This window comes from Amblyomma americanum, chromosome 9 (genome assembly GCF_052857255.1).
Source record: "Amblyomma americanum isolate KBUSLIRL-KWMA chromosome 9, ASM5285725v1, whole genome shotgun sequence".
Lineage (NCBI taxonomy): Eukaryota > Metazoa > Arthropoda > Arachnida > Ixodida > Ixodidae > Amblyomma > Amblyomma americanum.
Window position 1 is genome coordinate 108,284,164 of NC_135505.1, and position 19,004 is coordinate 108,303,167.

The 19,004-nt window shown below is 42.5% G+C and overlaps 2 protein-coding genes across 2 annotated transcripts in view; both read left to right on the plus strand.

Annotated features, from left to right (window-relative positions):
* LOC144104020 (nucleoporin Nup37-like) overlaps positions 1 to 4,194 on the plus strand; it is a 41,522-nt gene extending 37,328 nt beyond the window's left edge. The window contains exon 5 of the mRNA XM_077636801.1: positions 341 to 4,194. Within this exon, the coding sequence (XP_077492927.1) occupies positions 341 to 424 (84 nt within the window). The 3' untranslated portion in view covers positions 425 to 4,194. The remainder of the gene's footprint in view (positions 1 to 340) is intronic.
* A 1,341-nt stretch (positions 4,195 to 5,535) lies between these two features.
* The window catches only part of LOC144103575 (uncharacterized), a 35,298-nt gene continuing 21,829 nt past the window's right edge, over positions 5,536 to 19,004 (plus strand). Inside the window, exons 1-2 of the mRNA XM_077636254.1 lie at positions 5,536 to 5,626; positions 6,261 to 6,984. Coding sequence (XP_077492380.1) covers positions 6,341 to 6,984 — 644 coding nt within the window. The 5' untranslated portion in view covers positions 5,536 to 5,626; positions 6,261 to 6,340. The remainder of the gene's footprint in view (positions 5,627 to 6,260; positions 6,985 to 19,004) is intronic.

The window sequence follows — 19,004 nt, forward strand, 5'->3', positions numbered from 1 at the left end:
CACTCTCCTGGCTCCTGGCACTTGCTTGATGTAGTGTATCTGACATTTACCTTAGCCAGGGGTGTGCATCTAAAGTTGCGTCAGCGTTGCCTAGATGCACATACCTTCAGTCTCCTATTTATGGGTGCCATCTCGGCTTCCATGCTTGCTTGTCAAGATGACATCTATTCCTGCATTTTAGTGGCTGCTTCTGTGATATTATGGGGCCATGATGCCCCTCGATCACACTAAATATTCCCTCCTTTCCACATGTACAAGTATCTACTGTATTAATCCCTGCTTTTGTGTAATTGAGGCTTTTCCTTTTGCATCTTATGCTTTTCTGTATGTCGTTTTGCAGGCAAATCAAGCTTATTCGCAGGAGGAATGCTTGATGCTGGAAGAACAACCTGTATGGACAACTGCTGCCAAACTGTGCACATGATATCTTCTGGCTCACATATTTTCAAACTGTGTATCTGTTGCTCTCTATTTCTGATGACTATGTGCTAAGTTAGGCACATCAGAATCCTTCTGGGTAATTTCTGATGAATATGGTGGGTAGCAGAATATATATATATGGGATGCAGGCCATTTTGGAGCTTATGTGTACGACCTTTTGTGGCCTTGCTGTTGTGTTCATTGATCTCGCGTTTGGGTGTATTCAGCTGTATAGATTGACAGTTTTTTTGTAGCCAAGATCATCTGCTCCTCCTGCAGTAAATAGGGGTTGCGAAATGTAGGGCTGAAACAAGCAAATTGTTCATCCATTTCCCTGTACTCAGTCAGTTGCGTGTTCTAGGTGAATTTTGGCTTGGTGATCTTTGGTGCTGGCAACAGACATTACGCTTCCTTTATTCTTGTGTATGTGCATTTTTTGGAATCTTAATCCCACATCAATGAAGGAGTGAGTTTGCTATGGTGTTCGATACAACCAGCTGCATTTTTATATGACAGGCATGCAAAGAGTGTTATTGTATGTACAACACCATTCTGGTTCCACCCTGGTGGCTTATGGACTTGGTGCAGGAACTAAAACAAAATTGAAAGCATGGAAGTCTTCCTTTTTCTTTTTATTATTAAATGCATCCCTGCCTCAGTATCAAAATAATTTCTATCTGGTTTCTCTCTCTTATTAACACTGCTTCTCCGCAAATAACTGTTATTATCTACCGCTGTTGAAGTTAGGTTATCTGCCATGGCACTCAACACTGGGGTGCCAATCTTGTGCATTTGAAGCAGCGCAAGGCTGGGGCACAGTAAGGAGACACCACAAACGAGGACTATCAACTGGTTTTATTCGAGAACGCTCAGGAACATGCATAGTCTTGTCATGTATATGGGAAGCATTCAGGGTTAAGAAGGAATAACAACATTGTGTGAGCACACCATCTTTCACCCTGTTTCCCATTGAAATCGCATTTCTAGATCATCAGAATTATGACACGTGCCCTGCCGCTAGATTTTAGCTGCCTTGTACGTTTTTCTGATTTTTTTTTGTTACTTGTTTACACTTGTTTTGCTCCTTTTGTGGTTCCGTCTCACACCATCATCATGTTTCTCATCCATGCCTTGTCATTAGATTTTCGCTGTCTTATAGTTTTCTTATGACTTTTTGTTGCTTGTTTACTTTTTTGTTTCTCTTTATGGCTTCCTCTTCTAGATCCTGTTAGTGGCTGACATGGGCGTGTGCCGTTACCTCCGTAATGCCGCATTGTGCGATTTTTAATTGTTTTTATCTTAGCCTGTCAAACCTGTATCTTCTATTCTCCTGTGATTATTGGATCTAGAGAGGGTGCTTGCACCTCCACTATTAGCATCCGGGTTTTTTGCGTACGTATTCTGTCTTGCTCTGCTTGCTTTTGCAGGCAGACAGATGTCATCCTGGTACTACAAGCTGCCAAGCACTAACCTTTCAATATGTTTCCAACCCTTACTCCACAGGTGTCTTACTATTGAGAGCATGTAAATTGAGATTCCCAGTAGTAGCAGTATCTATCTTTGTCCTTGCATTAAGCCATAAGCACAACCAGGTGCCTTTCATACACACGAGTGCCTACTGCATTATACATGCTGTATACACTGAGCATATAAACAGTTTTCTTGTCGCTGTGGAGACTTCTGTTTAGGTTACTACGCTTTATTTGAATTTGCAGTAATGAGGACAAAGAGTAAATGCTGCCTAAGGAAGAAATTTTAAAAGCAACCTGCTGCTGCAAACATATGCAGAACCATACTGGCACATATTCGTGTGCAAAGTTAGGTTCACACGAATCCATCTGCCTTTGTGTAGAGATCTATCCAGACCAGCTGTTTGAATCTACCACAATCGATGTTGCATTTTAGCTTGTAGAAAACATCATTTTCAAATATTTGTTCTCTTATTTTACTGCACAACGCTGTTTGCACTTCTTTTTTTTTACCATATCCTTTCACATTTTATGCCTAGAGAAGAAAGAAGACTGCACAATGTGTTGTCAGATGTCTTTTTTCTGAATGCTCACTACTGCTCTGTGCATTACCGCATACACAAAAGCATACCAGCGCCGTTACTTGTGGCATTAGTGTTCATTATAAAGTGACACTCATTTTCTCTCTATTATGTTGCAGGCCAATGTGTACAAGGTTCCAGCGGAAAAAACTTTCCGTACCACTCCTGCCAGCCTTCCATGACTCCATTGCTTGATGTTCAGAAGTTGAAAAATTGCACGTGCACTGATCTCGGTGAATTGTGTCTTTGTGCAAAGTGAGATGGAAGTGGTTTTGATGTAACTTTTTATTATTTAGGTCTAAAGAATAGGGAAAGTAGGCATCGCTTTTTTTTCCGCAGAAATGCCAACCACCTTGGGAAAGGAGAGGGAAGGAGGGAATAACGGGAGTAATGGATTGCTGCACAGTGGTCTCTCCAGGTGTTAGTGATGCTGAGGGGGCACGAGGCTCTTTTTTCTTTTTGTCTGAAGGGTCGTGGAATAGAAACCATTGGTGTACATTGGTGGAACAGTTTATATTAGGCTTAGAATGAGATTCCATTTTCAGTCATGGGACATACAGAGCATGTGACCACGTACAGCAAACAAATGCAACCTCTGTACTCTTGCGGTGTGTACTTAGCAGTATTAGTATTAGAATCACTGCATTTGGTCACTCACAATCAAGCAAAAGGGAGGGAGTGGGACCTGACGAACAAGAGCCATCTGGTCTCGCAGCTGTCTTAGACAAGCCAGTCACTCCATGTAAAATGGGTGGGGAGGCAAGGAAGTTTAATGGCCGTGGGGCATTCCAGAACACAATGGGTCAAACTGGTGTATGTTTCAGATTAGTTATTACATTCAGGGCATGCTGCATGCCTTTGGAAGAAAGAGTGTGCCGGTGTCCCTAAGATGTGTGTCTGTTCATTAAGTAACCTTGTGACTTGGAGAATTGAACAAAATAAGCAGCTGGAGCTCGCTTTTGATAAAGGCAGATCATTGGTTCCAAAACGTTATGCTCAATTAAAAATGCAAATTGCAGAAAATGATGCCTTTATTTTTGCTACAAAAAAAGCTGAATCGGAATCTATTCTGTTATACAGAGATCAAAGCAAGATCTCTGCAACAGAGTTTATTGTCACTGTGAAAAACTTAATGTGACATCATATGAAGAAGCACGAAATGCAATTATGACTGGTGGACATTGTGTGATAGTTACGTTAATCATGCATATTGATTCTTTCATTGATTCAATGTTTTTTCTTGTTTTTTGTCAAAATTGCATGCTTTAGGATATTTGGCCTTTTGGTACATTTGTGTTTGACACTACAGTATTTATCTCCATTGTTGTGCTGTGTGGCCTTGAATCTAAAAATGCATGTTAATGTAATTCAACCTGACTCCACCACTTTGCACTGTAGCTTTGTCTTCTGGTTGGGGCTTTGTGAAGACAATAGCTGTGCAAAACCTGTACTGTCAGTATCATGGCGTGTATTCTACATGCTGTTTTATGTGCAGCAGTTCACTGCTTTGGGGCATTTTGTTGGCTTTGCTGAAGAGTGCAATACGATTCCTTTTGGTTGGTCACAAGTAAATGACGTCATTTTATCACATGCATAGCATTACTAACTATTTCAATACTGTATTTGTTGTGAGCATTTAGCCTGCATACTGATATCTTCCACTCTATTTTAAGGCGCTTTTAAGACCAGGTGACATTTGACTGTATAAGGCGTACTGCAACAAGGTTTGTTTAAGTTTTCTCACAATACGAATTGTTCTGTGCATCTGTTGGTCCAAGCAATGCCAATTTTACCAGATTTGCTGATTCGCAGTGTTCTTATTTTTGTTGCCCTCCTGAGCCCTTTACACGAGTCAGGCTTTCCTGCATCCCAAAATCTGTAAAACCAACGTAGTGCTGCGATTATGCCCAGAATAATGCAGAATCTGATAGCAAGATGAGAAGTCGCACTGTAATTCACAATGTCGCGTTCACTCCCTCTACTGCGGTGGCCTAGCCATTGGAGCATGCAAATAACATGTAGGATGTGTGGTGTTCGATTCCCAATGCCACTGGGTTCCCACCAGTGCTACAATACGCAAGCTTTACTCCTGGCTTCAGCAGGGTGGAATGCTTGGAAATGGGTGTTTGACCACACCTTGTGCCTGACACCGTGCTGCTATTTGGGCGCAGCTGCCCTTGCGCCATGAAAATTGCACCATTGTCATCGGCTCTTACCCTCATTGTTCTGATGGCCTCACCTCATCAGGGTATTCCCAGAGATGTGCTTCTTCTGTGGCAATCATGGTGTTAGATCTGCCGGTTACCTTAGACCTGTTTCAGAGCAGCACATAGATGGGCTGAGCAGCATCCAGTTGCGCATTGACAATCTCAATGATGACAGTTTCTTCTTATTTCTCCCTGGATTTTTTATCGCAAACTGGAGGTCCCACTCATACACGGGCAAATATGATATGCTCTGACTGCACTCAGGACACAGTAGTATGCAGTTTCAGGTGTGCTGCTATTGACTTGGTTAATTACGCTCTTGGAGATGCTGTAGGTGAAGCACCATGTTGGGCATAATCGCCACATTCATAGGCAGCTGTAACGTTTGAGGCAAGTAAGCCTCCTGACAATTTTTTAACTCTAGCCATGCTCCGATAGTTTTTTCTCATTCACGGAGCAAAAGGGCATAAAAGGTTTAATAACAAAAAATTAGTGCTATACCAATCTATCGCATTGTTATGCATAACAGCCTCTAGCTTTTAAGCGTGTGTGGACAGACTCGTACAGTCCTTCTCATAGAGCCAGTAAATGTGCTAGTTTACTGGTTAATGCAATGGCTGTTCACTTAGTTCTAATAGGTCTATAAATTTCTCTGCAGTCATCAATCTTTCATTAGCTTAAGTATAGTTCTCACCTTCATGCTGAATTAAATGTCGGGAATTTTTTTGGTTTGAAACTCGCTTCTTTTTAAGCTTGCCATACTGAGTTTATACAATCTGGCTTAGTTTTGTGCGTGATTGTATATTCTATATTCACCCTCTTGTGCTTGTAACAAGTGAGCTTTGGAATGTGTAGTCTTGTGTTTTATTGGATGTCATCTTACTTTCACATGCAGGCTTGAACACTAGGGACTGCAGAAATGGTGAACCTTCTGTACAGACCTCACCAGGTTAGAATCTACATTTTTTCTCCATAAATGCTTCCCTAAAGGTTGTCTTTCAAAGAGCAGGTTGAAGGATATGGAAGCTTTACTATGGTGATTGATGATATTTGCTTTTCATATTCTGGAAAGTTGTTTTCTGTGATATGTGAACTACTGACTGAACTGCTACCCTTATGGGTTCAGTTCAGTGATTCAAGAAATGGTACAAGGGACCAAGGCCTCATCCAGCTTTTAGCCTTTTACTCCTATTAGGCACTGTCTGAGGAGCAAATAAAACAGTAAAAAGATGGCATTGCGCTAAGCATAGCTTGCTGCCACTTTTGTTATTAAGCCCACCTTGGTAGAGGTTGGACAGTGCTTGTCGTGACGCCAGTAATGTAAGTGCAAAGGTCAAATGCAGCAAGGGTGGTTGGATTCAAAGGCTTCCCTATTCTTTTGCAAGTGGTAACATTTTTGTCAGCCTAAATGATTTCTTTGCCTGCATGCAGAATTGACTGTAGAGACATCATGTTTCAGGCCTTAGTTGTCCTTAACGCTTTTGATGGGTGCCCTCCACATTCAGCTTTTTTCCTAACTCCAAGAGAACTATAGATTGTTGGTTCTGGCATTTTATTTAAAGAAGTCTGCCTGTACAACACAGGTTCAGTGGTCACCCAGAGCACCTATGACACACCTTCGAAGCAAGATTCAACCAGCGAAAGGGACCGTGTGAGCCACTGCATGGAGTCTGCTTCTTCCGGCATGGGTAACGACCGGGGTAAACCCACAGGAAAGAAGCTGCACGAATGCACCGACTGCAGCAAAGGGTTCACAAGAAGATCCCACCTAGCGGTGCATCTCCGAGTCCATACCGGCGACCGCCCATACCATTGTGATGACTGTGGAAACAGCTTTGCACAAAAGTCTAATCTGAAGAGTCACCAGCGCACTCACACTGGTGAACATCCTTACCGTTGTGAGGACTGTGGTAGCAGCTTTACAAAAATGTCCACTCTGAAAAACCACGAGCGCACTCACACAGGTGAGCGTCCTTACTGTTGTGACCACTGTGGTAGCAGCTTTACACGTCAGGGTCACCTGGTGAGACACCAGCGCACTCACACAGGCGAGCGTCCTTACCGTTGTGACCATTGTGGTAGCGCCTTTGCACTGAAGCAGAGCCTGGCAGCACACATTCGTACCCACACGGGTGAAAAGCCGTATCAGTGCCAGCTCTGCCCCATGGCCTTTATAACTAGTTCAGAACTTCTAAGGCATGAGAGATCCCATAAGGGTGGAAAGCTCTACCAATGTGACTTGTGCCAAAGATCATTCACTCAGAAGGGAAATTTGAAACTCCACAAGGAGAGGGTGCACAAAAAATAGCATTGGTCCCTAATACCCTTCGCCAATGTTTTGCTAGGTACCCTTTTGTGTGTATGCTAACGATATTCTAGCTGAGTTCCCTATGAAAAATATTGGTAGTATCAGCCACATTTGTAAGTTTTGTTCATTTTGAAAAACTTGAGAAAGCAGCATTGGTAGTGCCCTTAGAAAAACACAAAAAACAATCGCTCAAACTCTTTTCCGTACAAGTAACACGAGTCTGCTAAGCTCGAAAACTTGCATTAGAGGCACCAAACCGCAGCATTCATGAATGACATCACTTACTCTTGATGAGCAACTTTGAAAAACTATATCCAATATTTATCGCTTGTGTGGTTTGTCAGCTTGCCTCAGTGAAATTTGGGGGAGCAAAAATGCGCGAAACAATTCCTTTTAATCTTGAAGCCTGAGTTGGTTATTTTTGTGACAATCAATATAATTCACTGACTTATATTACTGAAGCTATAAATGTTTTTATGACAGCAGAGTAAAACTTGCTCTTGTGTAAATTTTTGTGTGTTTATTCCTACAGTGTTAGTGGCAGGAATGAGTTAGGAAAAGCGGGTGTCCAACCTCGGATTGATGTGTCTTGCATTAATTTGCTGGCTTTAGGAGTTGACATTTGTTTGAAACGAGAACTATCAAGAGTCCACTAGCATTTCTCACGTTTTCTCAGGGCACTGGCCCTGCTGGATATAAATGACAATATTTGTGGAGCATTGTTTCCATACCATTTTTAATTTATTTCATCTGTCAGGCTACCAGCTCTTTGTGACCATTTTGCATTGTGCTAGCTTTTTTGTCGTGTTGGTGTTACTTGAAAAAGCCTGCTCTGTTTACATAAGGTGTTCATGATAACAAGCCGCAAGGGTGGTGGCGGCTGAAACAAAATATACTGTGATAAGTGCCTGTAAAAAACATTGTAATCTTGTAGTGTAAAGCTCGTAACTTGGTTCATATGTGTGAAAATGCTTAGTGCAGATGGTTCGAAATCGGCGTGCTGTGTTGCAAGTGCCGTGGTACAAAATAATTGGAAAAAAACAGTACAGCTATCTTGGTGCATTTGTCCATCTTCACTGCAGGGTGTTGCACTCTCTCTGTGGCTGTAGAAAAAATAATAAATGATAACATCAAGAACAGCATCATTTCCACTGATTCTCTAAGCATGCTCCTCTCATTTCACCTTGCAAATACAGTTCCACCATTAATCGAAGACTTCATATACGCAACGTAACAAGAGCCACAACAGATCGACATGACAAAATTTTGCTGGGCTCCGAGGGATTTTGGAATCAGTGGCAGTGAGAAGGCAGATCCACGTGCTGCACAAACTCAGCACAAAGAAATCAACAGTGAACATTTCCTACAAATGGTACGATATAAGCTAAATTCTGTAAGCTTTTAACGGCCATCGTTGAAATCGTTAGCCTCTGTAACAATTGTACTGCCCTAACTAGAGTATGCATGCATTGTTTGGGGCTGTAATCAAAATAACGTTTATAATACCTTAGAAGTGATAAAAACCATGCCACTAGTTTGATCTCTGCTTATTCTTAGCATGAAAGTGTTACGGAACTAAAATGCAGTGGTCATCTCACAAACCTAAAGGAGTGTAGACACCTAAATTTTGGGTGTGTTGTTTCTTTGATGATGTGTAAGGCATTATTAAACATGATTACCACCTGCTATTCATCTGTGACTGGTAAATAATTTATAATCGCATTTCTTGTGCTGTTTCGGTTTCAACAGCCAAATGAGCACTGCGACGACGTCAACGTGCGCTTATAGGTCACGTGAAGAACGAAAAAGCGTCCATATAATCAGTTTCCACCGTCGTTTTCATACCGGCTCTTGAGGAAGGCTTGAGCACTGCAGTAAATTAAAACGATGAGGCAGGATAATTATATGGAGATTTTTTCTTGCCTCACATGACAAAAGCACTCTTTGACGCTACAGCCATTGTTTGGCTGTTGAAACCGAAACCGAAAAAGCAGGACAAAAAATTGCATTATAAATTATTTAGCGGTCGGAAAATTTCACATGGGGATTCATGTGTAGTAGTGTCTTCTGCATCATTGCAGAAACGAAAACATGGCAGCAATAATAGGTGTCTATAGTCCTTTAACTAAACGACGTCACATCGCAAGACTGTCTGATCACAAATTTCATTATCTTGTTCCGCAGGAGTCTATAATCATCCCTGCCTACCGCACTTCCAGCTGCATGAACAATGAAAGGCCACCTATCCTCCTGCACATCTACATATCTGTGTTCATTTTTTGTGCGGATTGCGAAAGATCGGAATGACTTGCCCGTCCACATTGTAGTCCATAGTGACCCATGACTATTCAAATCATCGATTGAAGCATTGTTAGGCTCTGTAACCTGCTTCCTCATGTAATACTCCTTCAAAGGGCCTTTAAGGTTGTAAGAAAAAATAAATAAAAATATATTGCAGTCGAAACGAAATATTGAAGTAAACCATAAGATACACCTAGTAAAACCTGTTATAACAGACTGGAATCACACCAAAATCGCTCATAGAAGTCATTTTGGTCATATGTAGAAAAAATTAAGTTTAAAGATCCTTCAAGTAAATGCTGAAGTAAAATGAGACCCACTTAATTTTCACTGACACGTATGTTACTTCGATCACACATAGACAGTGAGTGGAAGGATTAGAACTTCAGTGCGGGACTTGGGTCATATGCTTACTTGGTCATCACAAAGAAATCGAAGCTAAAATAAGCTGCTAATTATTAATATTTGAGGCTGAAAGTTTTTGATCTTTGTTGTTTTAAAGTTACTCAATTAAACAAAAAAACTGTAAAGCATATATTGAATTGCATTAAAGGTGAAGCATGGAGCAATATACTATCAGATGAACCTGTGATCACTACAAGAATGATGCAGACAACATAAGTGCCAATAGCCTCTCTAGATGAATTTGAATGCCAGATTACAGTATAAATAAATCATAAATCAATAATATGTTTAGAAGATTGCTTGCAAAGTTTCAAATCGGGTCAATTATTGAGCAGAACGAAATAAAAGGTGCTGTACTCGTTCTGCCTATACGCTGATGAAAAAGCATGAATGCCTGACAGTGTACATACCAGCGCTCTTTCTTATTGCAGTCATTCATTGAAGTATATTTATGTTGCCCTTGCATATTGTATGCACGCATTCTTCAAAAGAAATTCGTCGCAAGAAAACATGGATCAGTTAAAAAGATTACTAAAGATAAGAATGCTTCGGTCAAGGAGGCTAAATATGCCTACTTTCAGTCTTTCGACATGTGTATCCGAGATCGCCCTAAAGAATTTTGGCAGTACGTTAAAAGAAACAGAAAGGATAAATTGTCGATCCTACCACTCGATCATAACGGAATTATCGTTCATGATAATCTGGAGAAAGCCATGTGCTTTAACACGTTTTTCAGCTCGGTGTTTTCTGCTGCGGTCAACCACAGCCCTGCCAATTTTCGCCCGGACTTTATCAGTACTGAACCTATGGTGAGCATTGATTTCAACCAGCGAGGAATTGTGTCTCTCTTAGAACGCTGAAATAAATGTAGTGTCACTGGACCAGACGGCTTACCCACGGTCCTGCTTTCTTGAGCGTAAATTGCTGGGCTAGTTGGTTCATAATGTTGTCAGGGTGGAACCAGCGGAACACAGACGCAGGACAAGAAAAGGAGGTACATACACCACACCGCTGTGTGGTGTGGTGTGTGTACCTCCTTTTCTTGTCCTGCGTCTGTGTTCCGCTGGTTCCACCCTGACAACATCCTGCTTTCTTGCACTCTTTCTTTATCAAGGTACCTTCAAATTCTTTTCACTAAGTCATTACAGGACGGCTCCTCGCCTGATGAATGGAAACTTGCAAATGTTGTACCTATACATGAATCGGGACCTTGGAATGTTGTTTCAAATTATCGACCAGTGTCTTTGACCAGTGTGACGTGTAAAGTTTTAGAACACGTGTCTTTTACTAATATTATGGATAATCTTAGTTCACATTCATTATTAAATACCAGTCAGCATGGCTTTCGCAGTGGTTGCTCATGTGTTACCCCGCTAATCGAATTTGTTCATGACCTGTCAAGTGCATTAGATAAAGGCAATTCTGTCGACTGTATATATTTCTAGATTTTAGGAAGGCCTTTGAAGCTTTTAACACATTCCTTAATAATACAAAAATTACCTTTGTACAACATAAATGAAAATGTTATTAGATGGATAAAAGAATATTTGAGCACTAGGCGTCAGTGTGTTGTTCTCAACGGTAAGCAGTTGCATGACGTTCTTGTAACATCAGGGGTGCCACAGGGATCTGTCTTGGGGCCCTTTATTGTTCATAATTTACATGAATAACATCTATTCAGGTATTTCTTTATGCATGCATGTTTTTGCAGATGATTGTGTATTGTATAGAATCATTAACAATCAGTGACTGCAATGCGTTACAACAGAACTTGTGTAAAGTAGCCCAGTGGTGTGAAAATTGGGGAATGCATGTTAATTTACAAAAATTTGTTCATATGTGTTTCACTAAAAAGAAGGTTCCCCACAATTTCACTTATAGTATTAATAATTGTAGACTGCTTTCAGTGTTGGAATTTAAATATCTTGGTGTATACTTAACCAGTGCATTGTCTTGGCGCTGTCACGTGGATTTTGTTACTGCCAAAGCCTGCCGCGTTTTGGGCTTCCTGCAGCGTAATGCAAAACTTTTTCTTTTAAAGACAAAAGAACTACTATATAATACAAATGTTAGAAGCATACTTGAATACGCTTGCACAATCTGGGACCCGAAATCCTTGCTTGACATTCAAAAGCTAGAAACAGCTCAGAAATTGGCTGTTCGGTTTGTTTTTAATAACCATGGGCGATATTTCAGTGTAGCGCGTGCTAAAAAAGCTTTGGATTGGGACACAGTTCAACCACTTAGGAAAGTTGTGCATTTAAAATTGTTTCATAATATATTTCATTCAAGAACTGGAATAGACAGAAAAAAATATAGTCAACCCTCATTATGTGTCTTTACGAATAGAACATTCACTTAAAGTTAAAGAATACAGATGACGCACTGACCTTTTTAAAATGCCATTTTTCCCCAAAACAATTTTCGGAATGGAACAAGCTGGCCGAGGAAGTAGTGTCCATACTATCAAATGATTCATTTTCTTCCATGCTGTGACAGTTTCTTTATTTTTATGTATAATACCGTGTTCTTTCCGTCTGAATGTTATCTTTTTTGTAACCACCTGTGTGTGGTGGTATTTGTGTAGTTTTCCTTTGTAAACCCCCCACTGTAATGCCAGACAATGGCACTGTGGGTATGATTATAAATAAATAAATACATACGATTGTATTCTAGCAAAAAAAGAGGCATCAACATTTGAGGTGAAAGTGTCACCACAAATCATGTTTTACGTTCATGGGCAAAACTGAACAAAACGTGGAAAAAAAACATTTTTTACAGTTCTATTCTGAATGTCTACGGTTTATGGTTCCAGTATTAAAATTTTGGACTAGCTCTGCAGACACAAAGCAACGAAAACTTGCGTGAACTCAACTGCAGCTCAACTCTCCTTTTTAAGAAATCAAGTTCTCTCTTCAGAGAAGCTGTGTGTTCTTGTTTGAGACGGTATCTCTGTTACCAATACTTCACCTCCTTCACTGCATTTTTCAATTCATGTGAAGACACAAGACTCAACTTCCGATTCACTACTGTCGTCGAGAATTTTCTGCCCGCGCTTCTTGCTGGCCTAAACATAAAAAGATTCCCAACATGCAGTGCATTTGTTTGAACTATACACAGCACATCCAAGAAAAAGAAAAGGTCAAATTTTACTAATCTCTCATTGCATTTTTGACAAATCCCTATTAAATAGGTTTTCATCATAATGCAACACAATGTCAAGTATGGTTACTTGTAGAAACACATCCATTTGATCCTGAAATTATTATGATGCATGCAACTGATACTGTAGTAAATCAGTTTGCTAACATACTTATCAACCCGTCAATTGCACAAAAAGGCTGGAACACGCATGACACTTGAGAAGGGACTGCAGTTACTGCAACACTTCGTCTAATGTTTACAGCGGAGTGAAAAAGCCAGAGATCTAAAATAATAAGAACAATCTGCCTGTTGCAGAATATGTAAAACAATATGTGGTTAATTTTACAATGGTGACTACCAATGATGAAATATTACCTTTCTGCCAATTGAAACAACGTGCACCAAATACTGCCTGTGCCCAAGTCTGTTATTGTTTGGCCCCTATGGGGACATTCATGCTTCACCTTTGAGACAAACATGGGCAGGTTGTTAAAACTAGTAACCTATACTATGAAGTGGAACTACAAATTGCCGCATGGCTTCGGCTGCACAGTAGCCTGTTGTCTTTAAAGGCTGGGTCAAGGAGCCATGCATTGTTTGTTACTGATTAGAAAAATGCAGGCAAAAGGGATGCAACCAGTACTACACCACTAGGCAAGCCGGAAGCAGCCAGGGGTGATTTTTTTTGGCCACACAAAATTAAGTGGAAAAGAAGTAATTGAATTTAGAAGGTAATTGCATCAGAAAGGTACAGCAGACATGTCAGGATAAATAGCACAGCTGTTATCTTGGCTGATGGCACATATGCTAGAGCCAAGAGCATCAGTTGCTCTTTAGAAAACATCTTGAAACCGAGCGAAAAAAGACAAGGGACAAAGAAAAAACCAACAGTACAGAGCGCAGAACTTCAACTGGTTTATAACAATGGTGCACCACATTCATACAATCATTCCAATCACACTATAACCTGAAAAATGATCATCACATAACACTAGTGCAAAGGTGTGTATGAGACATCATGCTATCCAGATATGAAAACTCCTTATCAGAGAAGTTCTTTGAGGTTTTGCTGACACACAAGCCGGATTCCGTCTTAATACAGTAGGCTTCATATATTTCTCTACTTAACTTAGACACTAGCATATTCAAGATTGTGCTATCGCGGAACCGAGGCGTGCAAGCACGGCAGTGGCAACAATTGTAGGCCACATGCCCTCCCCCCGCCAATGCATCTACTCCTGTGTGGTGCTCCAGAAGTCTGATATTTATACAATGTCCAGTTTGTCCAATGTAGCTTTTGCCGCAGGACAGGGGTATTTGGTAAATGACCCATCTTTTGCATGGGAGAAATCTGTCTGTGTGCTTGATACTGCATTCTTCCTTTTGCCTTCCCTGCACCTTATTGCAAAGGCCACCCAGTTTTTGTGGTGCGGCAAAGACCACCAGCACGTCATCTTTCTGAGCCACTTTTGTCAAGCGATGCGAAAAGTGGTGGTAATATGGGATGGCAATGGGTTTCTTGCATTGCGCTTCTTCCCGGCGGCGGTGCTCAGGTACAGCCCTAGCTTCACTGGCAAGAGCCTCTAGCACAGAGGTGATCACCTTCCAGGAAAAACCAGCACGCAGTTTCACGCAGTTTTTCGCGTGGTTTCAAGATGCATTCTACTACTAGTCACCAACTAGGCCCACTCTCTCTATTTTTCTTCAGAACGATCTGGTGAAAAGTCTTTCTACATTTTGTCCAATACATACTGGGTTGACCCTTCGTTACCCAGTAAGCATGTCAAGAGTGCACACATGATCAGTTATGAAAAGTTGTACAAAGTCAACGAGCAGGTCCGTTCTTTCTTTTTCTTTTAGCGGTCAGGAATTTCTTTTTGACTTAGTATATCAATATGAATGGTTCTAGTGTGACACAGCATGATGGTTACATCCATATAAGCACTATTTTAGATTTTGCATTCATCATTATCATTATCAGCCTGACTGCACCCACTGCAGGGTATAGGCCCCTCCCATGTCTCTCCAATTAACTCTGTCTTTTGCCAGCTGCGTCCACCCTATGCCTGCAAACTTCTTAATCTCATCCCCCACCTAACCTTCTGCTGCATCTGCTATCCTTGTCTTCTTTCAGAACCCACTCCGTTACCCTTAAGAACCAGCGGTTATCTTGCCTTAGCATTACATGGCCCGCCCAAGCCCATTTCTTCCCTTGATTTCGGCTAGGATGTTATTAACCCGCATTTTCTCCCTCGCCCACACTTCCCGCTTCCCGTCGCTTAACGTTACACCTATCATTTTTCGTTCCATGGCTTGCTGCGTTGTCCTTAACAGAAGCTGAACCCTTTTCATGAGCCTCCACGTTTCTGCCCTATAGGTGAGTACCGGTAAGATACAGCTGTTGTACACTTTTCTGTTGAGGAATGTTGGTAATCTGCCATTCATGGGCTGAGAGAACCTGCCATATGTGCCCTACCCCATTCTTATCCTTCTAGTTATTTCCCTCTCAGGATCCAGATCAGCTGTCACTACATGCCCTAAGTAGATGTATTCCTGTACCGCTTCCAGCGCCTTGTTGCCAATTGTGAAGTGCTGTTCCCTTTCTAGACTGTTGAACATTACTTTAGTTTTCTGCATGTTAATTCTCAGACCCACCGTTCTGCTCTGCCTCTCTAACTCATTGGTCATGATTTGCAGTTCATCTCCTAAGTGACTTATCAAGGCAATGTCACCAGCGAATTGCAGATTATTTAGGTTTCTCTATTAACTCTTATTCCCAGCTGTTCCCAATTGAGGCCTCGGAATACCTCCTGTAAACAGGTGGCGAGTAGCCTTGCCGAGGTCGTGTCTCCTAATTGTGTGATGCCCTTGCTTATTGGAATTTTATTGCTGACTTTGGTAGTAGTACAGTTCCTATATATATCTTCCAGTATTTGGACATAAGGCTCATCTACACCTTGATTCCACAATGCCTGAATGACTGCCGAGGTTTCCACTGAGTCAAATGCTTTCGCGTAATCAATGAACGCTATATATAGAGGTTGGTTATATTCTGCGCATTCTTCTATCACCTGATTGATAGTGTAAATAGGGTCTATTGTGTAATCTCCTTTACGAAAGCCTTCCTGATCATTTGGTTGATTAAAGTCTAAGGTGGTCCCGACTCTATTAGCAATTACCTTAGTAAATGCATTGTACACATGCAAAAAGGCACTTCATTTCAGCATAATGTGAATTTAGCTTTCTCTGGAAGTGACTTTGAACTGTACAGTACAATCTGCCTGGAAAGCTACTTCACTATAAATACATGCTGCCTGAAATTGGAAATAGATAAAAAAAATGTCTGGAAATGAGAGGTGCAATCAATGGTCACTGAATAAACATGGCATGCTAAGAGCCCCTGCTCTCTTGCAATGATGTTCGAGAAACATGTTTACTCTGTGTGCAACGTGTGTTCAATGAGCAGCACTGGCTCATTTTTCTCGTGCTTTAAACGAAACTTGTTGGATGAATTGGTCCAGATCTGAAGTGAACATGCTGAAGTGAATATTTCTAGCACACATACACTTGGGCTTAGTTTTTGGGTGTCAAAAACAGGGAAGAGGCAAGTGCTGCCATGCCTGAGATAGCTATGCTTTCCAACCTTTTTCTCCTGTTAGTTGACCTTAGGGCATTTTTGAAAGATTTTGTTCAATTTCGAAGCCTGTCCATAACTGCAAAGTGAGTTGTATTGAAGTTCCTTTTGACTTCATCTCTTCACCTAATTTCTGTCAGGCTTGGAACCATTCTACTTTTGCTGATTTTCACTGCTGCCCAGTTATGTTTGTCGTTTATTTTAAGTCTGTCTTCAGCAGCATGGGCTTTACTTGCACAGTCCATTAATCTCAACTGTGGGCTGTGCTTTGATGGAGGCGAAATGCACATGGATTCTGTGAGCTGGGCAAAGTAAATGTCCATTGAAGATCTGCAGATAGTCGAAACTTTTCTGGACTCCTCCACTTTGGCACCTCTGACTGCCTGTGTGTCACTCCGGGAGGCTAAAACTAACATGCCAGTATCGAGCAACTGCTTAGGCTTCGGAGAGCAAGGGTGTGCCCTTTCATACAACTTTTCAGATTCCTTTTTACTGGTTAGGCAGATTGCTAGCGGCTGCTTTGATATTTTGTCTGCCCATTTCGTTGCCAGTTTCTTTGACGTACCTTCTTGATAATTTGAGCAATCTCACTTTGACACCTGAGTGGCTTATATTCTCTCATTATTTATTAGTCCCTTGGTACTTATGGTGTATTCATAGCTGTAGCACTGATGCAAGTGCTGATCACCATGCTGCGTTGTCAGAAATTAAAGATAAAAAATTTTTGTTCTCTATTATACCTCTTTCAAGAGCATAAAGTGAGTTTTTCATTTGTAATTACTTTCTCTGTTTAAGTCTATTGCCAGTTGCTTGACATATTTTGAGCAGCTGCTTTCAGATGGATGTTAATTGTAATGAGTCTTTCCTTTCACTTGCTTGTCACTTGTGTGCCTATTGATATTGCTACGGTTGTGCTTGTGCTTGGAACGCTCGTGCTTGGTGCGCTCGCGCCTGGAACGCGAAGAGGACGAAGTGCGTTTCTGCTGCTGGGCTTCGCGTGCCCGGTTGTTCGGCTGCGTGGCTGTAAGCTGTTTCCCTGTAAATATATTTTTCCCTTTTGGTGTGCACATCTTCACGTTACATTATTGGTGGAGGTGCGGGGTGCAGCCACAGCAAGCACGGAACTTCGCAGCGGTCGTCAGCTCGCCGGCTCTTCAACCATGACCAGCGAAGGGGCCGCTCCGTCGGCGTCCGCCAACCCGGCGTTCATCATTGCCCATCCGAGAGATCCTGGGACCTTCAACGGAACGGACGGCGTCGACGTGGAGGACTGGCTCGCCATGTACGAGCGCGTGAGCACACACAACAGGTGGGACCCGACCCTAAAGTTGGCCAACGTCATCTTCTACCTGACGGGCACTGCCAGGGTATGGTTCGAGACCCACGAGGATGAACTCACCAGCTGGGATCTCTGCAAGCGCAAGCTTTGTGACCTGTTTGGTAAGCCATTCGGGCGTCAGCTCGCTGCGAAGAAGGAGCTCGCATGCCATGCACAAACGTCCACAGAGTCCTATGTATCATACATTCAGGACATATTAGCTCTCTGCATGAAAGTCGACGCCACTATGTCAGAGTGCGACAAAGTAGGTCACGTGCTCAAAGGCATCGCAGATGACGCCTTTAACCTTCTTGTATACAAGGACTGCGGAACGGTTGACGCAATCATCAAGGAATGCCGCCGGTTCGAACAAGCGAAGAGCCGCCGAATTTCTCCGCAGTTCACGCGGTTGCCGAATACGACTGCGACGTCGTCCTGTGTAGACTCGACTCCACCGAGCCGTCTGCCGACATCTGAGAGCCTGACACGACTTGTGCGCCAAGAAGTAGAGGCAATGTCCCCCGTTGCGTTTCATCCACCCGCAACAGACAGTACTCCAGCAGTATCCCTTATACAGGCTGTCGTTCGCAAAGAATTTGCCAATCTTGGGATTCAACCTGTTTGCTCAGTTAGTGCCCCATATGCTCGCCGCATGTCCCCGGAGCTCGGTTCTGAACGTGCATACTACCCTCGACGCAGCCGCAATCCAGATGAATGGAGAACACCTGATGACAGGCCCATCTGCTTTAACTGCTCCCGAGTTGGCCACATATCTCGACACTGCCGAAGCCGTCCGTCCTCGACCTACAGCCGCTACCCGCCGGGTTCTGCATATTCCCGCCGCTCTCCCTCGCCCTCGGAAACGACCTCTTCTGGCCACAACGCTCAGACCCCGCTTACCAACCGTTCGTCGTCACCTCAGCGCCGTCGATCTCCATCGCCCCGACCTCGCCGCCCTTCGTCGCCGGCCCCATATGCCCGCTCCCGGTCGGAAAACTGATGGCTGCAGCGCCTGGGGGTGATGCTGCTCTGACGACCCGACCAGAAAACCCTCCTTTAACTCTTCATGCTCATCGGAACATCCTTAACGTCGACGTGGACGGGGTCCCTGTTACCGCTCTGATCGACACTGGAGCGCACGTCTCAGTCATGAATGCTCGTCTTCGCCGTCGCCTAAGGAAAGTGCTCACTCCTGCCCCCTCAACTGTGGTCCGTGT